Source organism: Propithecus coquereli, unplaced genomic scaffold (assembly GCF_000956105.1).
Source record: "Propithecus coquereli isolate 6110/MARCELLA unplaced genomic scaffold, Pcoq_1.0 Scaffold142, whole genome shotgun sequence".
Lineage (NCBI taxonomy): Eukaryota > Metazoa > Chordata > Mammalia > Primates > Indriidae > Propithecus > Propithecus coquereli.
In genome coordinates, this window is record NW_012138525.1 from 2,850,212 (window position 1) to 2,866,939 (window position 16,728).

The following is a 16,728-nucleotide window of genomic DNA, read 5'->3' on the forward strand; positions in this document are numbered from 1 at the left end:
GTCTCCTGGTCCTCTTTTATCAGCTTGCATCCAATGTACATGACCCTTTCTTTCTAATCATATAATCTCAGATCCCTCCCTGGAGATACTCCTCTGCCACCTTGCCCTCTGACTCCAAATTTCTGTGTAAACATCTATCAATGTTTCCTGACTCTGCCTTTCAGCCAGCGTGACCTGCACAGCAAGATGGAACTCAGGCCCCCTCGTCAGCCCCAGCCAGGAGCCCTCCTGCCAAATCGATGTGGGCATTCCTGGCCTGCCTCCTGTGCCCTGGTGCGTGCGTGCGAGGGACAGGACGAGTGGGAGTCGTCTGTCTCAGGATGGCTGGGAAGGAGGGTACGAATGTAAGGGCGTGTGTGCAAGGGTGAGGGGGGTGAGGGGTCGGGAGGGTGCTCTCTGTTAGCAGTGGGGTTCAGCTGCACCGGAAGCTGATTCTAGGATGGGGTGGTCCAGCAACGTGGTCACAGGAGCCACCTCTGTTCTGGGCCTGGGCTGCCTTCAGTCCTGCTTCCTGCCCCACCGCTGTCTTACCTTGCTGGAACCCTAGTGGAGGAACCGCTCCAGACTCCCTCAAAAAACTCAACCAAGCCTCAGCCCCACCCCTAGGGGCCTGTGCTTCTCCCCACACGGGAGCAAAGAAGTTTGGTAGGAACCACTTCTCTTCCTATCCCCACCTGTCACCAACCTGACTGCGGGGGTCCAGGGCAACTTCCCCCACTCCTGGGCCAGATTTCCTGCATGGGACACTGTCCAGGGAGGGTCCCGACAGCATGGCCTTGGCAACCTCCACTCAGCTTGCTTGGCACGGTTGGTCCTGCCCAGACGCCTGCAGCTTTTCTGTCTCTGCCAAGCACTTCCCCACCAGAGCACCTGGGCTGCCCCTCCCTGGGCACCTTCCCTGTCTCAGCTCTCAGCCCCTTCCAAAGCCCCACGCCACACCCCCATGACATATCAACACACCCGAGGTCCTGAGCCTGCCTGCCACCAAGGGAGACCCCGTTTTCTGGTCTGTCAACTGTGAATAATCACAGAATCCTCCTAATCATGACGATTCAATATGATAATTCATATCCAGTGTCCGGGAGAGCCTGGCACACAGGGAGCTACCGTTGAGACTGGAGTCACGACCCCAAGTCACTGGAGCCCATACATGCAGAATGAGGGGTGGCCAAGCCGCGGCAGACACACATCCTCCCTCCCGCCCAGCACACTCCCTGTGCCACCTTCCACGTCTTGCTTTTTGTATCTCTATGACCGCAGGACACCTCAGTCGATATCCAGGGACCTCACCAGTAAGACGCATACAGTTGAAAGTTCTGTTCTTTCTGACTGCCGCAGAGAGCCTCCCGTGGAGTGCCTGCTCCCAAAGACCGTGCTGCGTGGGCCTCAGCCACGGCCCGTGTCAATTCCCCTCTGTCCACTGTGGTCCCTGGGCACAGCTGCCCTGCACAACCCCGCCCCTGGGTGCCCCTGCTGGTTCCTGCACAGTAGCGCACACACACACCTCGATGGCCTTGTAGAAGATGCTGGTGCCAATCTGGACCACCTCCAGGTTCTGCTCCTGCTCGTTGCGGGCGCACTTGATGTAGGTCATCCAGCTTCGGTGGTCCTCCTGGCTGGCGTCGATGAAGTAGCGCACTGTGCCGTCCTCATTGAACACCTGCACACAGATGGAGCAAGCACCAGGTGAGGCAGGGCTGTGCCACATACGTGGTCTGCTGGCCACCTCCACATACTCTGTCTCCTTCCCCACGACAGCCCCAGCAAGTGGATAAAGCTATTACCAGCCGTTTGTTTTCCAGCTAAGGAGAGGAAGGCTCAGAGAGGCACAGCGATTTGCCTGAGGCTAGCCAGCTAGAAGTGGCCAATAGGGAGTCAGTCTCCAGGGCCCCCTGGGCTGACCAGGATGTGCTCCTGCTGCCATGTGCTCCCCACCTCCAAGAAGTATCTCCTAGGATCCCTGACCAGACAAAGTGGCCTCCAGCTACTCCTGGAGGAGGCAATGATGCTCCCCAGGGCAGGCTGGAGCACCAGCAGGGACCTCAGAGGGAAACAGGAGCCTGGAGAGGGAAGGCTGGCTCACTGTGGCACCCCAACCTGGCCCAAGCCCCTTTGTGGGAGCTGTCACGGGCACTTAGACGTCAAACTTCCTGACCAACTTCCTGATCAAGCAACGACTAGAGAAGGTAACCCCTGGCCCAGGCCTCCAGAGGAGGGAGCCAGCCGGTGAGGTGAGGAGAGGCTTCTGGGCCACGCCTGGTTCCCTGCCTCCTGCTCCTGTGACCAGCTGTGGGGGAGTTTCTCGAATTGGGCCCCTCCAGGTTCTGCCAGGTGAGGGGAAGCAGGGGCAGGAAAGAGATTAGGAAGGAAGGGGGTGCACCAGTCTGGCCTCAAGGTGAGAGCCCAGGAGGAGGACGCTCTGCAGGAGTGGCTTTGTCCTGAGGGCAGCCCTCCCAGGCACTTGGCACTGGGGTTGGGGATTGGGGTCAGAAGGCCTGGGATGGAAGCCTCTGAGCTTCAGTTTCCTTCTGTGAAATGGGAACATAACTCCTAGGCCGCAGAGATCAGCTGGCAGCTGACTCAATGCCGGCTCAGCGATGACGGCTTTGAATGCTGCTCTGCCTGGGGTGGGAGCTGTTGCTGGAGAAGCACTGGTCTTCACCATTCTCCACTCCAGCCACACCTCACCGCAGGCCAGCGCTGGCCTCGGGGGTTCCCCTTGCTGCTTCCAGGGCCAGGGGAAGGATGCAGGTGGCTGGGAGTCCGCTCCCAGGGATGGCTCTCTAGCTCCCATAGGGACCCTGGGCAAGCGACGTGGCTGCTCTGGGTCTCAGCGTCCTCATCTGCGAAGTGAAGCCAACAGCAGCCCAGCTGTCTAAGGTTGTTTGGAGGAAGGAGGGTCAGATTCTTCCCAACAGCTCTCGCAGCCCAGTTTGGGGAAGAGCGTCCAGGCAGGGTGAGCTCCAGGGATGCGGCGGCTTAGAGTCTCGCATCTGGGCCAGAGCGTCAGCAGCTCCCAGAGAGGACAGAAGCGGCAGCGGCCGGATGCCCCGGTCCCGCCCGCCGCCTGCGGCCCGCGCCCCTCGCCGCCCGGGCCCCTCGCCCCCAGCCCGCGCGTACCTCCCACATGAGATTGTTGTTCTTGCAGATGTCCACGTGCTCCGGGGCGATGACACGGCCGGTGAAGGGGCCCATCTCAGTGCCCGCCTTGATCCATGTCTTGGAGAAGATGCCGAGGCCCTCGCCGGGGATGGAACTCTGCGCGATGATCACCTCCGCCGGCAGCACCAGGCTGGATAGCTTCTGCACCTCTGCGCCCGTGGGGACAGAGGAACCGGTCAGAGCCGGAGGCAGGGGAGGCCCGGCTCTCCCCCGCCAGGGACCCTGGCCCGGGTCCTGCCCAGCCAGGCGAACCCAAGCTGGCCCCATCTCCCGATAAGTCATCCGGGTGGGGGTGGGGGTGCGGCGGCAAGTGCGGAGGCCCAGAGATCAGAGTCTCCTCTGTGTGTAGTCGCAACCCTCCGCGCCCTGGAAAGCGAGTGGTGCGCTGGGGCTCAGTTTTAGGAGCAGGTTTTACACTAATTCTCTTTCGCCCTCCACACTGGAAAAGTTTAAGAACTAGCGAGCCATCTGCAGCGCTTGGTTTTACAGATGGGGAAACTAAGGCCGCGTTCAATCCGGGACTCTTTCGCACAGTGCTGTTCTAGGCGCTTGGGCCGGTCCCTCGGCGCCCACTGTGCGTCCGGCGCAGGGCTTGCGCAGGAGCCGGGGCGCCGCCAGTGCCAGGCAGCGGAGGCGGGCCGGACTCTGCTGGCGCTGTGACCCCCGGCGGCGGGCCCGGGTCCCTTTCTGCTCCCCAGGCCCTGGGGTGCCAGGGAGGGTGGCGCCCGGGATCACGCGAGCCCTGAAATCGCCTCTCTGGGCGCCGAAGGGCCCGGCGGCCCCCAGCCTCCCGAGGGTCCCCCTGCCGGGCCTCCGCGGCCGCGGTGGGAGCGGCGAGGCGCACAGGGGCGGCCTCCGTGTCTTACAAGGTTCCCCTCTAAGCTACCTGGGAAAATACCCGGCGAGCGGGCCGGCTGAAAGGGGGGGTTAAACGGTGTCCATTGCGGCGCGGCCGGCAATTTGTCACGCTGTTAAAGTGATCGCATTCATTCGGCTCCATTCGAAAGAAATTGCTAATTCTAAATTCATTAGCCCTGGAAGAATGCTGTAGCAGTAAATTGTAGCTCAATGCGGAGGGGACTTGTTTAAAAGGGGCCGAGGAATTCCCCTTACAAAAAGGGGGGATTAGATGGTTGACATAGCGTGAATGGAGTGGAATTAGTCTTCACGGTAAATTAAGAGAGGAACAGAAACCGTGAAGGGGAAGAGAGCGCGACGCACAGAGATGCCAGCGCCGGGGAAAGATATTGTTTGCGGGTTGATGAATGAGGAATAAGAACTTGAGACATCTTAAAGAAAGAAACTTTTCTCGCTCTCTCTTTCTGTCCCTCGCTCTCTCCGCGGCTTTTTCTCCCGCCCGCCTCCCGCCTCCTCCCCAACCCCCGCAGCCTTTTAAAGTTCTTGGTTTAAGTGGGAACTTTCGCGGGTCAAGCCCAAGTTAACCAAATGAATTTAAAACCCCTTCTTTTTGAGTCAACTGCTATTACACGCCTAGTAAGGCTTTAAACGCCGGGAACCCGCCTGATGCAAGGGGGGAGAAGAAGGCAGGGGATGGCGGGGGCGAGGGGGCCCGACGGCCCGGTCGCCCGATCCGGTCCTCCAGCCCTGTGGGGTGCGAAGCTGCCCCGCGCCCCACGCCGGCTTGGGTGCTCCGGGAAACTGAGGCGCGCGGAGCTTCGGGAGCGCCGGGGTTGGAAGGAGCAGCAGCGAGGCCGGGTGATCCCCGCCGCCTCCCCTTCGTCTTTGGGCTGGGAATTGGGGGTCGCCGGGAGCGGGGGACGGGCCGGGACCGACGGCGCGACTCACCGCCGGAGAAGGACTGCGCTAGCACCTCAGCAGTGAAGGCCGTCTTGGGGCTGGCGTGGTGGCTCTTGTCCTCGAAGAGCTGCTCGCCCAACACGTTGCGCCAGCGGCCGTACAGGAAGCTGTGCAGGATGTCGGAGGTGATGACCTCGGCCAACGCCAGCCCCGGAGCCTTCAGCCCGGTCTTGAGCACCAGGGCCTCAGCCGGGAGCACGGAGCCCATCATGGGCGGCCCGGGGCTCGCCGGCGCTGGAGGATGGACGGCTGGGCGACTGGGGGGTGGGCGGGCGAGAGGGGAGCAGAGGAACGAGAAGAGACGACTGCGATGGAGGAGAAAAAGGCAGAGGAGCAAGGGGGAGGACGGAGAGGAGGCAGCGCAGGAGGGAGCGGGAGGGGGGGGTGGCTGGGAGGAAGGTGAGCGAGGGGGAGCGAGGCAGAGAGGAAGAGATGGAGAAACCTGCAGAAATGGCAGAGGCGGCGCGGAGGGTGGAGAGACGCGGGTGGAGGCGGAGGCGGGTGCAGGGGTGCGGGGTGGGTGGGAGGCGGGTGGCTGCGGAGAAACGGTGGCGAGGGCCTCTCAGACGCACGCTCGCCTCTCGCAAACCCGGTCGGGACCGTCTTCCCCTTGGCAAAATCTCAGCGCCTTTATAGGAGCCGCAGTGACCCTCCTAATTGGTTATTAATGACCCCCTGACGTCGGAGGACAGACTTGTTGTACCCGGCCCGCTCGAGGAGCCTTCGCCGCGATAGCGAGGGGCGGGGGCGCGCGGACAGCTCGGAACAGTCCCCCTCCGCTCCTCCCTCCCCTCCCGGCCCTTCCTTCCCCCTCCTCTCCCTGCTTCTCTCCCCGTGGGAAGCGCCGGGCAGGGAGGGAGGCTCAACCGGCTGTGATGAGAGGAGGGGACCGAGCAGGGGAGGGGGCGCGGCGAGGCACGCCGGGACTCCAAGGACCCGACTGGGCAAGAGGGGACGCCTGGCTTCGGCCCCTTGGGCCTTGCGCTCACCTCCCGTCCCAGGCCTGATCCACGCTGGCCACCCTGGCCCGGCCCGGCGTTCACCTTCGCTCCGCGGGCCTCCCAGACGAGGCCGGCGCTCCCTGCCCTCCCTGCCCTGCACTCCTCAGGCTGCACTAGTCGCCCCGAAGCCCGCGGCCCCAGCTCCCGCCCTGCGGATCCCCTGCGTATCCCCTGCGTAGACGGCGCTGCAGAAGCCGGCGCTTCGCTGCAAACGGGCCTCGCCAACCTGCTAGTTGTGCGCAGCCGGCTGCGAAACTCGTCCTGCTACGGAGAGGGCTGCCGAGGCCGGGCCGCGGCAGCCGTCGGGGCTGGGCCGCGCGTGGGACAGCTTCATGGGCGGCCAGCTTCCCGGCTCTGCCGGGACTAGGTCCGAAGTCAGAACAGCGGACTGGAATACGCACTGGCAGCCAGTCCCTCGGCAAACGCTTTCCTGTGGGATGCAAGGGGGTCGAAAGGGATCCCCGGACCCCGCCCGGATGGGAGCGGGCGTGCCCGCGAGCGAACTCTCTCTGAAACTGCAGACAGTCCCCCGACAGGCCCCGCGCAGGCTCCGCTTTGTGGCTTGGGCCTCCGGCTCTTCTGCCGAGCTGCAACCTAGGAAAGCGCGCTGCTCTCGGGCGCTCCTTCCTTCTTGCCTCCCAGCTCTCTTTTTTTCTCTTCTGACCTCCCTTTTCTCCCTTCTTTCCTCTCCCCTCCTCCCGCACCTCACCCTACCGGTAGACTTTCTGCGCGGTGGTTCTGAGACACCTTGCAGGCCAGCGCGGTCCCTTTCCGGAAACCCGGAGCTGCTGAGCCTGGCTGGAAGGCCACCGACTGCTTCCTGCAGGCTTTGCCGCCTCCCGGGGTTAGTCACAAGCCTCCTACTCCAGCCCCAACACACCCGGTGAGGGGGCATGGGACACCTCCTCCACCTGCTGAACTTCCAGCTCCCACTTCTGCAATTTCACATGGCTAGTGGAGGTGTCCTGGCCCCTCCGGGCCTGGGTTGGGCTCACGTGTGAGGTCTCCGCTGGACGGTGGGAACGCCCCAGTCTTTTTCCACAGCGGCAGGACTTGAGTGGGAGGACAGACTCCTGTCCAAAGGCCCCTCGGCAAAGAGCCCCCTCCACTGCCCTGCCAGTCCTTTGCTAAGCAGCCCTCACACCTGGCAGCCACGAGCCCCAAGCCCCTGCAGTGGTCTCCAGCATCCCTCGGTCTACTTTCAGATGCAGAGGGAGGAAGGCAGGCATAGCTGGCCTTCAGACCCGAGCTCCAGTCGCCCGAAGGCAGGAGCCAGGGAAGGATGCACCCAGCGAAAGGCAGAACCGCTGGGTACCGTGCCAGCAGAGGGCAGCGCTGGGGAAGGGGAGTGCAGCCTGTGGGTTAGGGTCTCGCAACCTCCACTCCCTTCTCCAGGCTGCCGGGGGTCATTTCGGCCCCTGGGTGACGGTTCCGATAGGAGGGGTCACCGCTCAGGACAGGGGAGTCTCACTTGTGCTTAATTAGGCCTTGGCTTCTGTGAAGACCAGAGGGGAGGAGAATGTGGCCGGCTGGAGCAGACTACGTTGGGGAGCGCTGCCAGGAGCCTCAAGTTCAGCTTCTGAGCCCCCAAAGCTAACTCAGCTCCTCCAGGACACCAAAGGGGGGTGAGGACTGCTGTTCGTCCTTGGGATGCCTGGCTTCTCTCTGGGCCTCAATGTCCCCGTCTGTACAATGGTTTGGGTTGGGCTTTGTCTCTCTTTGGGTCAGGTCACCCACCCCCCACCCCCACCCACCCGGCCCCGCAAACCCCGGGGATTTTGCCCATTCCTGGGCTGCACCCCACTGAGAGAAGCCCTCAGGTCTGTGAATGCCTCCGTCCTGGCGCTCGGCATTTGAGTCCTGGACCTCAGTTTGGGGTCAGACCGTGCAAGGACCAAGGGCTCAAACCGCAGCCGGGGAGCCCCATTCTTTTCCTCTGGACCGGCAAACCCGAGAAGCAATGCAGAAGGTGGAGCCTAAACAGCCTCGCAGCTGGTGAGCCCGCGTCCCCCAGGCGTCTCCACCTGGCGCTCGCACTTTGTGCTTCTGGCCTAGCCACACACCCACTTGGACGCCCACCCCAGGAAAAGGGGGCCCTATAGGTAGCGCACAGCCTCAATGCCCACTGGGGAGCAACACCCCTGCGCTTGCATCTCCCCGCGTGGAGATTGCGAGAGGAAACATTCCGCGGTTTCCTGGCGGATGAACCGTGTCATTTTCCGCGGGGCCCGGGAGCGGAGTGTGCCCGCGCGGAACCCCCTCCCCTCGGCCCGGCCCGGGCCGGCCGGAGCTCGCAGGCGCCGCCCCCCCTCGCGCCCGCTGGCCGCCGCTCGGCAATCTCTTTAATATTCATGGGCGTTAATAGAGAGGCCCCCAGTATATCGGTCCATTGTGGGCGGCTCGTAGGGCTTGAATAGGCCCCGGCCCCCTTTCTTCGGCGCGGCTTCCCGAGGGGCCGGGCCAGGAGTGAATGGCCCCGCTTCCCGCTCCGCGCCCCCTCCCCCTTTCAGGGAGAACATCTTTATCCCCGCCGCCGCCGCCGCCGCCGCCGCCCGGGCCCCCTTCACGCGGCCCCGGCTCCGAGCGGAACGAATCAATCGGCCGCGGCTCTTCGGAGGTCATCCTCGCCGCCCGGGCTCCTCCTTCCCTCTGCGTCCACGGGAGTGGAGAGAGGGAGGCAGTGACAGGCGACGGACCCACGACCTGCGGGACACTGAAGGCGGGGTGGAGGAGAAGGGCAGGGGGCGACCTGGAGGGGTGGCTGGGCCGGGGAGGGCGAAGGGCCCCGCCACCGCCCCGGCCGGCTAATTTCTACTTGTCTCGCTCAGAGTGGAGCACCGAGGGGCCGGGGGCCACGTCCCAAGCCCAGGGGTCTGTCCTGCCTCCTCTCGAGGCACCGGCGTGCGCCCCTTCGGCCTGGAGGCGCCAACCGCGAGACCCGGGGCTCCCCTGGCCCGGCGGCCCGGCCCGCGGGGCGCTTTCGTTCTGGTCCGTGCGCGGGGCTCAGCTCGCCGACGGCCAGGTCCGGACCGCGCGCCTCAGTGGAGCGCTCGGAGGGGAGGCCGGGCTCGCGGCGTCGGCGCCCTCGCTCGGCCGCCCCGGGCCGGACGCAGGGGGCGTGAGTCGGTCAGGCGGGGCCACAGCGCGCGGTCCCCGCCCCGCCCGCCCGCCGGCCCTCGGAGGCGCAGAAAGAAGCCCATTGTCCGCCGAAAAATACATTTTTGGGGGCCGAGTGAAAGCCCGTCTTTCTTTTGAACTTTAGAAGAAAGTCTCCTGCTCTCGGCCCTCGGAGGGAGAGATTTGTCCCTCCTCCCGGGGGCTCCGCGCGCCCCCTCCTCCCGAAACATCTGCCGGGGGAAAATCCACCCTGGAGGGCAGATCGCGCTCGCTTTAAGCCTGGCGAACTCATTAAAAAGATATTAGCGGCGGGGGCAGGTCCCGCGCAGGTATCGATCGGCCCGGATGAGCCCGAGGAAGAAAAGGCGAAGAATGTGGCCGCGCGGAGCCCGGGACCCCAGCCCAGTCGCCGGCCCCCTGCGCCCAACCCCGCGGTGGGAGCGGGGCCCCGAGCCGCCTGGCGCTGCCCGCGCGTCCCGGCCCCTCCCGCGGCCCCGGGAACAGCCCTCCCGAGCCTCCGCCCTGCCCGCCGCGCCGGTTCCCGTCCGCTCCCTGCGCTGCCCTCGCCCGCCCGCCGCCGTCGCGCTCGCCCCAGCCGCGCTCGCTCCTTCCCCGCGCTCTGCCTTTCTCACACCCTCTCCGCGTACTACTCCCACGTCTCTCCTGCTCTCTGAGTCTCAATCTTTCTTGTCCCCATTCCCGCCGTGGCCCAGGAAGTTTCTTCCTCGCGTGGGGCCCATGTGACGGTTCAGGGCTCCAGGGCGGCCCCGGCGGCACGTACAAAGGCGCCACGGGCTGCCCAGGCGGGATGGAGGGCAACGCGCAGAAATGGGTTCAATAGACGTGAGTGGGGCCGGGCCTGCGCGGGGCTGCCCAGCGCAGTGGCGGCTGCGGCGCGGTGAATAGGGACAGCGGCCCCCTCTCTCGCCCCCACCTCTGCCCGATCTAATTAGCTTCCAAGGCTCAGGAGAGACAAAGGCGCGCCCCGGGGCGCCCACGTCCAGCCAGTCGGTGCAGAGCCGGCGCCCAGGCCGGCAGGTGACTGGCACGCGAGTCTCACTGGGCGCCCCGGTGGGGTGGCCCCTCCCCTGAGCCTCCGCAACCTGCCCGCCCATCACCCACACCCCAGCCCCCAGTCTAGCCGTGCCAGCGGCACAGCCCGGGTGGACCAAGGCTGCCAGACGAGGGAACAGACCAGAGGCTGGGGACACCAGGAGAGACGCCCTGATCTGGGAGACAGACACAGGCTTCGGGAGGCAGAGGGCGCAGATGGAGGGAGACTGAGGCAAAGAGAGGCCCTGGAGGGATACAGATGAAAGCGACAGTCAGAGACGTGGAGATAGGAGACACCAAGAGAGGAAGGAAGCGGAGGCAGAGAGGGCAGGGATTCCAAAATAGCCCCAGTCAGGGAGACACTTTCCAGTTAGATGGCCAATGGGGAGGAATGGGGGTGCTTCAGGCATAGAGCCTGGGGCATCGAGGGAAATGGGGTCCCTGGGAAAGACAGCAAGGAGGGATTAAGAGAGAAGGAGGTGGGGTGGGGTAGGTGGGAGGTGGGGTGCGTAGGAGGAGGTTGCTGCCCTCCCTGTGGTCTTTCCCTAGCCCCTCTGGCCTGGGCCACTCACCCTCACCAGCTGCCTGTCCCTCCTGTAGTTCTAGGGGCAGCAGGAAGGAGCCCTTCCCGGACACTCGCACGCCTTCCTCCAGCAGAGCCCCTTCCCGCCCCACACAGCCCACCGGCCTCCTCCATGGCCTCCTCTGCCCGGAACTCTTGCCCCCCAGAGCCTTGCACCTGCCCTGCCTGTCTTCCCCGGGGCCACCGTCCCTACAGCAGCCGCCAGAGCAGAGAGGGGTTGTTGGCACAGGGAGCTGTGCCCCAACTGCTGCTCCTGGACACCACCTGCTGCCGCGCAGACCACCCCCTGCCTCACTGGGAATCGTTGCTTTGGTCAACAAATATTTCCTGAGCACCCACTGTGCGGCAGGTCCCATACAAGGCCCCAGGGCACCACTGTGACTAGGGCAGACCTTGTCCATGTCTTCTGAGACCAGCCTCCGGGAGGGTGCACCCTGGTGGGGCACAGCCTCTCCTAGGCCACCCTGGTGGCTCCGAGGCCTCTCTGGACAGCTCTTTCTGAAGGCTTTTGTCCAAGTGGCTTTTATCTCTTCTGTAAAGTGGGACCAATAACCACACCTGTCTCGTAAAGCTGGAGAGGGCTGAGCTCACACTCGAGTTGCAGTGATGCCGGAGAGACGCTTGTGGCTGTCATGCCTATTTTTATCCCCTCCCCAAAGACCACTCCCATGTGTACAGGTACTCTGGGGCCATCGAGAAATACCAGAGCCCCAGAGACCTGCAGGTGTGGGTCCAAGCCTGGTTCCAGCAGATAGGCTAGGCGCCGAGACATCCATATCCCCTATCTGAGCCTCAGTTTGTTCATCTGCAAAATGGGGATAACAACAGAACCCGCACTGGGAGGGCTGTTGTAAGGGATAAAAGACATAATGCATGAAAAGCTCATAGCATAGGTGAGAGGATGTACTTGATATATGAAACTTATTAGCAACTTCATTACATTTAAAAATAACATGTGGCATGCTTGAAAATTTGGGAAATAAGGAAAGTACAAAAGTGAGTACCAAATATCACCTACAAAGGGACTTTGAAAGCAGAACCATGTGCTGAGAAAGTTGACCAGGGTGCCCAGGAAGCTGGATCCACACCTTACAAAGAGAGGCTGGAATGAAAAACAACAACAACAAAATAATTACGTTTTCTGGGCACTCGCTAAGTACTGGGTGCTCTTCTAAGTACCTCGCATGGATTGTGTCCATCCATCCTCGTCCCTGCACATTGAGGTGGCCGCCATAGTTATCTCCAACTCCCAGAAGGGGAAACTGAGCTGTATACAGAGAAGTTCAGCATCTCAGCCAGGAACATTTCTGGGCCCGAGCAACAGTGGCCCTGACCTCCACGGCGCTGTCCTGTCGAGGGGTTTATTTCCCCACACAATAGCTCAGAGGTAGATATGTCTGTGGCCTTGGCTCAGCAGCCCAGGGATGTGAGGCTTGAGAGCTCCTCTGAGCTCATGGTTGCCAGGTGGCTGCCACAGTCCTGCCATCACATCAGAGGCTGGAAGGAGAAAGGGCAGAGTTTCACAGACATGCTCAGGGTCATACACAGTGGGCTAAGAGCAGAGCTGGGACTCAAATCCAGGTGGCCTGACTCCAGGGCTGGGGTCTCAAGCACAGCCTCCTGGCTAGTGCTGCCCCCGCTGGAGGAGCAGCGACTCAGGGGAACCCGTGCACTGTCTGCCGCCCCCAAGAGGCTGTTCCGGAGGGCAGGGGAGCAGCTTTCACTTACTGTGCAGGGACTAGGCATGAGGTGCGCACAGATGAACTCTGGGGTCCCTGTGACGCATCTCAGGACTGGGAGCGCATTGAGCGAAGGGACTTTGTCTGAATCTTTCTTGGTCTCCAGGGCCAGCAGCCTGGCACACGGCAAGTGCTCAGCCAGCGATGAATGCCGAGCAGAGGCAGCCATGATGATATGAACAGGCTTGGGAAGGTCAGGGAGGCCTCTGGCCTTGCCGGCCTCCTCTGGGTGGCACCAGGAAGCCTCTGCATCCGAGCCAGATGATTCCGCTCTTCCAGAAGGTGTGGCACCCGCTTACACAGCCAACAGCCAGGACAGCCCAGATCCTCAGAACCTGGGGGCCCAGTCGGGATGTGGGAAGAGGTGCTGAAGCCCCGTCACAAACGGTCTGACCCGAGTAGACACGAGCACGTGGGACATGTCCTCAGACCTGAGATCCAGAGCCGGAGAGGCGCTGCAGTGGGCTGGGCCTTCTCCAGGCCTCTTTCCCTCCCCTTCCCCCCACCCAGGGCCTCAGTGTTCCAAGGCCTCTGCCTCCAGCCTCCAGCCCACCTACACTGTGAATTGCCTCTCCCAGGACCAGGAGCACTTCAGTCATTGTCATCGCCCTAGTTCCCAAACTGTCAGCAGCACCAGGGATGGAGTGCCTATGGCTCCTGCCCTCGAGAGCTCCTTTTGGCTCCTGTGCCAAGCACCAGGTCCAGGACACACACAGGAGACTAGGGACAACTTGTAGCAACTCTATGAGAAATGGCCCAATGTTCACCCCATTTTATTGAGGAGAAACTGAGGTGCGGCCATAGTCACAAATGCCCTGTAAGCCTGTGCCCCACCCTTGCTGCCCTCTGCTGTCACTGGCTCTTTACAGCCCAGACAATGAAAGTCCCATTGTGCCCCAAGGGCTGGAGGTAGAGGCCTGGGGACATGGACATCTGAGGCCCTGGGTTTGGGGAAGGGGAGGGACAGGAGGGCCTTGGTGGGCCCAGCCCACTGCAGTGCTCTTGGACTCATCAGGGAACCGAGTGTGCAGAACAAAGCACCGCCGGGGTCGGGAGAGACAGGAGCACCCAGAGAGTTACTGTGACATCTGCTGACCTGGAGCAGAAGCCCCGGGAGCCCTAACTGGCAGGAAAAGTCACACGGTCGCTCGGACAACTGCTGGAGGCTGCGTGTGGACTGCGTCGGCGTGAGAAAGTCCTGGGGTCTCCAGTCTAGGGGGTGTCCCACGCTTTCACGGGTTTCCCTCCGGGAACCCCACCTGGTTCTAGCTGGGAAAGACCCTGCAGGCGCTGGCAGCAGAGGGGTAGAGAATTCTCTGGAAACACACCCAGAAGCTTCTCCATAACCACAGCCTCCGCTCCAGGGGAAAGACTTTCCCAGAGCCCATCCCAGCTGGGGGAAGGGGATTCCTCTCCCTCCAGCCTTCCTGCCCGCCTAAGGGAGAGAACACACACACACACACACACACACACACACACACACGCAGTCCACAGGGGCCAGGCTGTGGGAGTCAGGCTGGGACGTTCCCTGAGCCAGAGGAGGCCCGGGGATAAGGAACAGCCCTGGAGGGACACTTGGCAAGGTCACAGCCCCAAGACCCAGGCCTAGGACTGAGACAGAGGCTCCTCATCCCCCACACCACACCGCCACCCCCACGGGCTGCAGCCAGACCGTGGAGGTCCACAGCCGAGAGAGCTCGAGACTCTCCCAGAGGAGGAAACAGAAACGAGGACACCAGAGAACATGGAGCCACAGCGAACCCTGAACGCCGCCCGGCTCACGCGGGACTTAAACATGCCACCCGCTGAAGGCCTCTGTCTCCCGGCTCCCACCGCCTGATACGGCAGGGCTGCTTTTCAACAGAAAATGGCAAGACGGGCCAAAAGGCAAGAAAAACACGATCCGAAGAGAGAAACAATGATCGGAATGAGCCTCAGATGTGACACAGACACTGGAGTTACAGACAGGGGACAGACAATGACTGTGGCTAACACGGGGAGGGCTCTATCAGAGAAGGCGGGTGACGCAGGAGATGGCCACTCTGGGGAAGGGTGGCAAGGAAATGCTAGGAATCAAACACTGTGAAACGGGTGAAGTCCACCTCACCGGTAGACCGGGCCCTGCCGAGGAACGAATCGGTGAGCTCGAAGATACGGAATGGAAACTTCCCAAACCCAAGGGCAGAGAGAAAACAGAAAGAAACAGAACAGGGTATCCACGAACTACGGATAACTTCAAAAGGCGTGGTGTGGGTGTAATCGGAATACCAGAAGGAGATGAAAGAGAGACGGAGCAGAGGACATATTTGAAGTAATGGTGGCTGAGAGCTTTCAAAAATTGGCCAGGCGCAGAGGCACGCGCCTGCAGTCCCAGCTACTCGGGGGACTGAGGCAGGAGGATCGCTTGAGCCCAGGAGTTTGAGGCTGCCGTGAGCTACGATTGCGCCCGTAAATAGCCGCTGCACCTGAGCCTGGGCAACATGTCAAGACTCTGCCTCGTAAAAAATGAAAAAATTAATGACAGGCAGCAAACCACAGATCCGAGAAGCTCAGAGGACATCAAGCAGGATAAATAGCAAAACAAAACAAAACAAACCATCAAAAATCCCCCACATCCAAACAAACCGGAAAGACACACAAAACAAAAACAAACAACAAAAACCAAACACACACGCAGAAACCACACCCAGGCACAACATGGCATTTAAATCGCAACAGATCTATCAGTTCACATTTATGGTATTTGCTCGCTATACGCCATAATTGGTGCCAGTAATGAGGCTGTTTGCTGACGGTAGATTCCAAACAAGTGGATTTTGCATGATGGTGTCACATGAGCCTTAACAGCCAAGTTATTTCTGCATCGGTTGCACAGGGTGGGTACGATCCCCTTTCAGACAAATAAGCAGGTGTCGAGGGTGACAGTTTTTTTTTTTTTTTTTTTTTGAGACAGAATCTCACTCTTTTGCCCAGGCTAGAGTGAGTGCCGTGGTGTCAGCCTGGCTCACAGCAACCTCAAACTCCTGGGCTCAAGCGATCCTACTGCTTCAGCCTCCCAGTAGCTGGGACTACAGGCATGTGCCACCATGCCCGGCTAATTTTTTCTATATATTTTTAGTTGTCCGATTAATTTCTTTCTAATTTTAGTAGAGACGGGGTCTCGCTCTTGCTCAGGCTGGTTTCGAACTCCTGAGCTCAAACAATCCGCCCGCCTCGGCCTCCCAGAGTGCTGGGATTACAGGCGCGAGCCACTGCACCCGGCCAGAGGGTGACAGTTTTTGAACTGCTCACCTTGTTGTCTTGGATCTTCTTTAATAAAACTGATTCAGAAGATTCAAAGAGGTGTAAGAGGAACTTTTTGTTTCAAAGTCGAATTGCTAACTAACCACTGCTGAATATAAACAGATCCCTCTCCTGGACAGGCCCCTAATGGCTTTGTCTGAGCCCCCCAGGGCTGAGAACAATGCCTTCAGTACCGCCGGTGCCAGCAGTATTAGTTGTGGGTTTTAGCTGCACAATGACCCCTAGCCGTGGGGAGATGACCTACTTGCTGGACCCTTGTTTGGCATCTAACTGAGCATGGAACAGAGTAGTGAACTGAGAAATGAACTTTTAGGTGCAATTTTGCCAGAGGAGCTGCCCGAAGGCTTGAATTGGAAGACTGGGACAGAGCTAGAACATACCTCATCGGGATGTGCACAGCAATGGCATACCCAAACGGAAATGAGTTAAGGAGTAGCACAAGTTGACATGTTACACATCTTCACGGGTTAAATACGTTATAAATTATAGACCAATAGTTTGCATGAAGGTACACGCAGTGATCCTAAACACAAAATATCAAGCCAATTATTATATAAAAAGGATAGATGATACCTCATGACTATTACGGGGTTTATTCTAGGAATGCAAGGCTGGTTTAACGTTTGAAAAGTCGATCAATGTAATTCACCAAATTAAAGTGAAAAAGGAGACAAATCACACAATGAGCTCTATCAATGCCGAAAAGAGCATTTGAAAAATTCAACACCTATGCATGATAAAATTCTCCGCAGACTAGAAACAAAAGGGGAACTTCCTCATCTGATAAAATGTATGTACAACAAACACACAGCAAACAAAATTAATGGTGCGTTATTGAAAGCATTCCCTCTGAGACTACAAACAACCAGGGAAAAAAGCCACTCTCACAGCCTCCTATCAACAATGTCCTGGAGGTCTTGGTCAGTGCAATCAAGCCATAAAAACAACAAAC

General features: G+C 60.6%; 1 protein-coding gene across 1 annotated transcript in view; it reads right to left on the reverse strand.

Annotated features, from left to right (window-relative positions):
* The window catches only part of PRDM12 (PR domain containing 12), a 12,913-nt gene extending 7,722 nt beyond the window's left edge, over positions 1–5,191 (reverse strand). Inside the window, exons 1-3 of the mRNA XM_012639701.1 lie at positions 4,969–5,191; positions 3,121–3,311; positions 1,505–1,660 (exon numbers count right to left, since the gene is read on the reverse strand). Of these exons, the coding sequence (XP_012495155.1) occupies positions 1,505–1,660; positions 3,121–3,311; positions 4,969–5,191 (570 nt within the window). The remainder of the gene's footprint in view (positions 1–1,504; positions 1,661–3,120; positions 3,312–4,968) is intronic.
* Between the last annotated feature and the right edge of the window lie 11,537 nt (positions 5,192–16,728).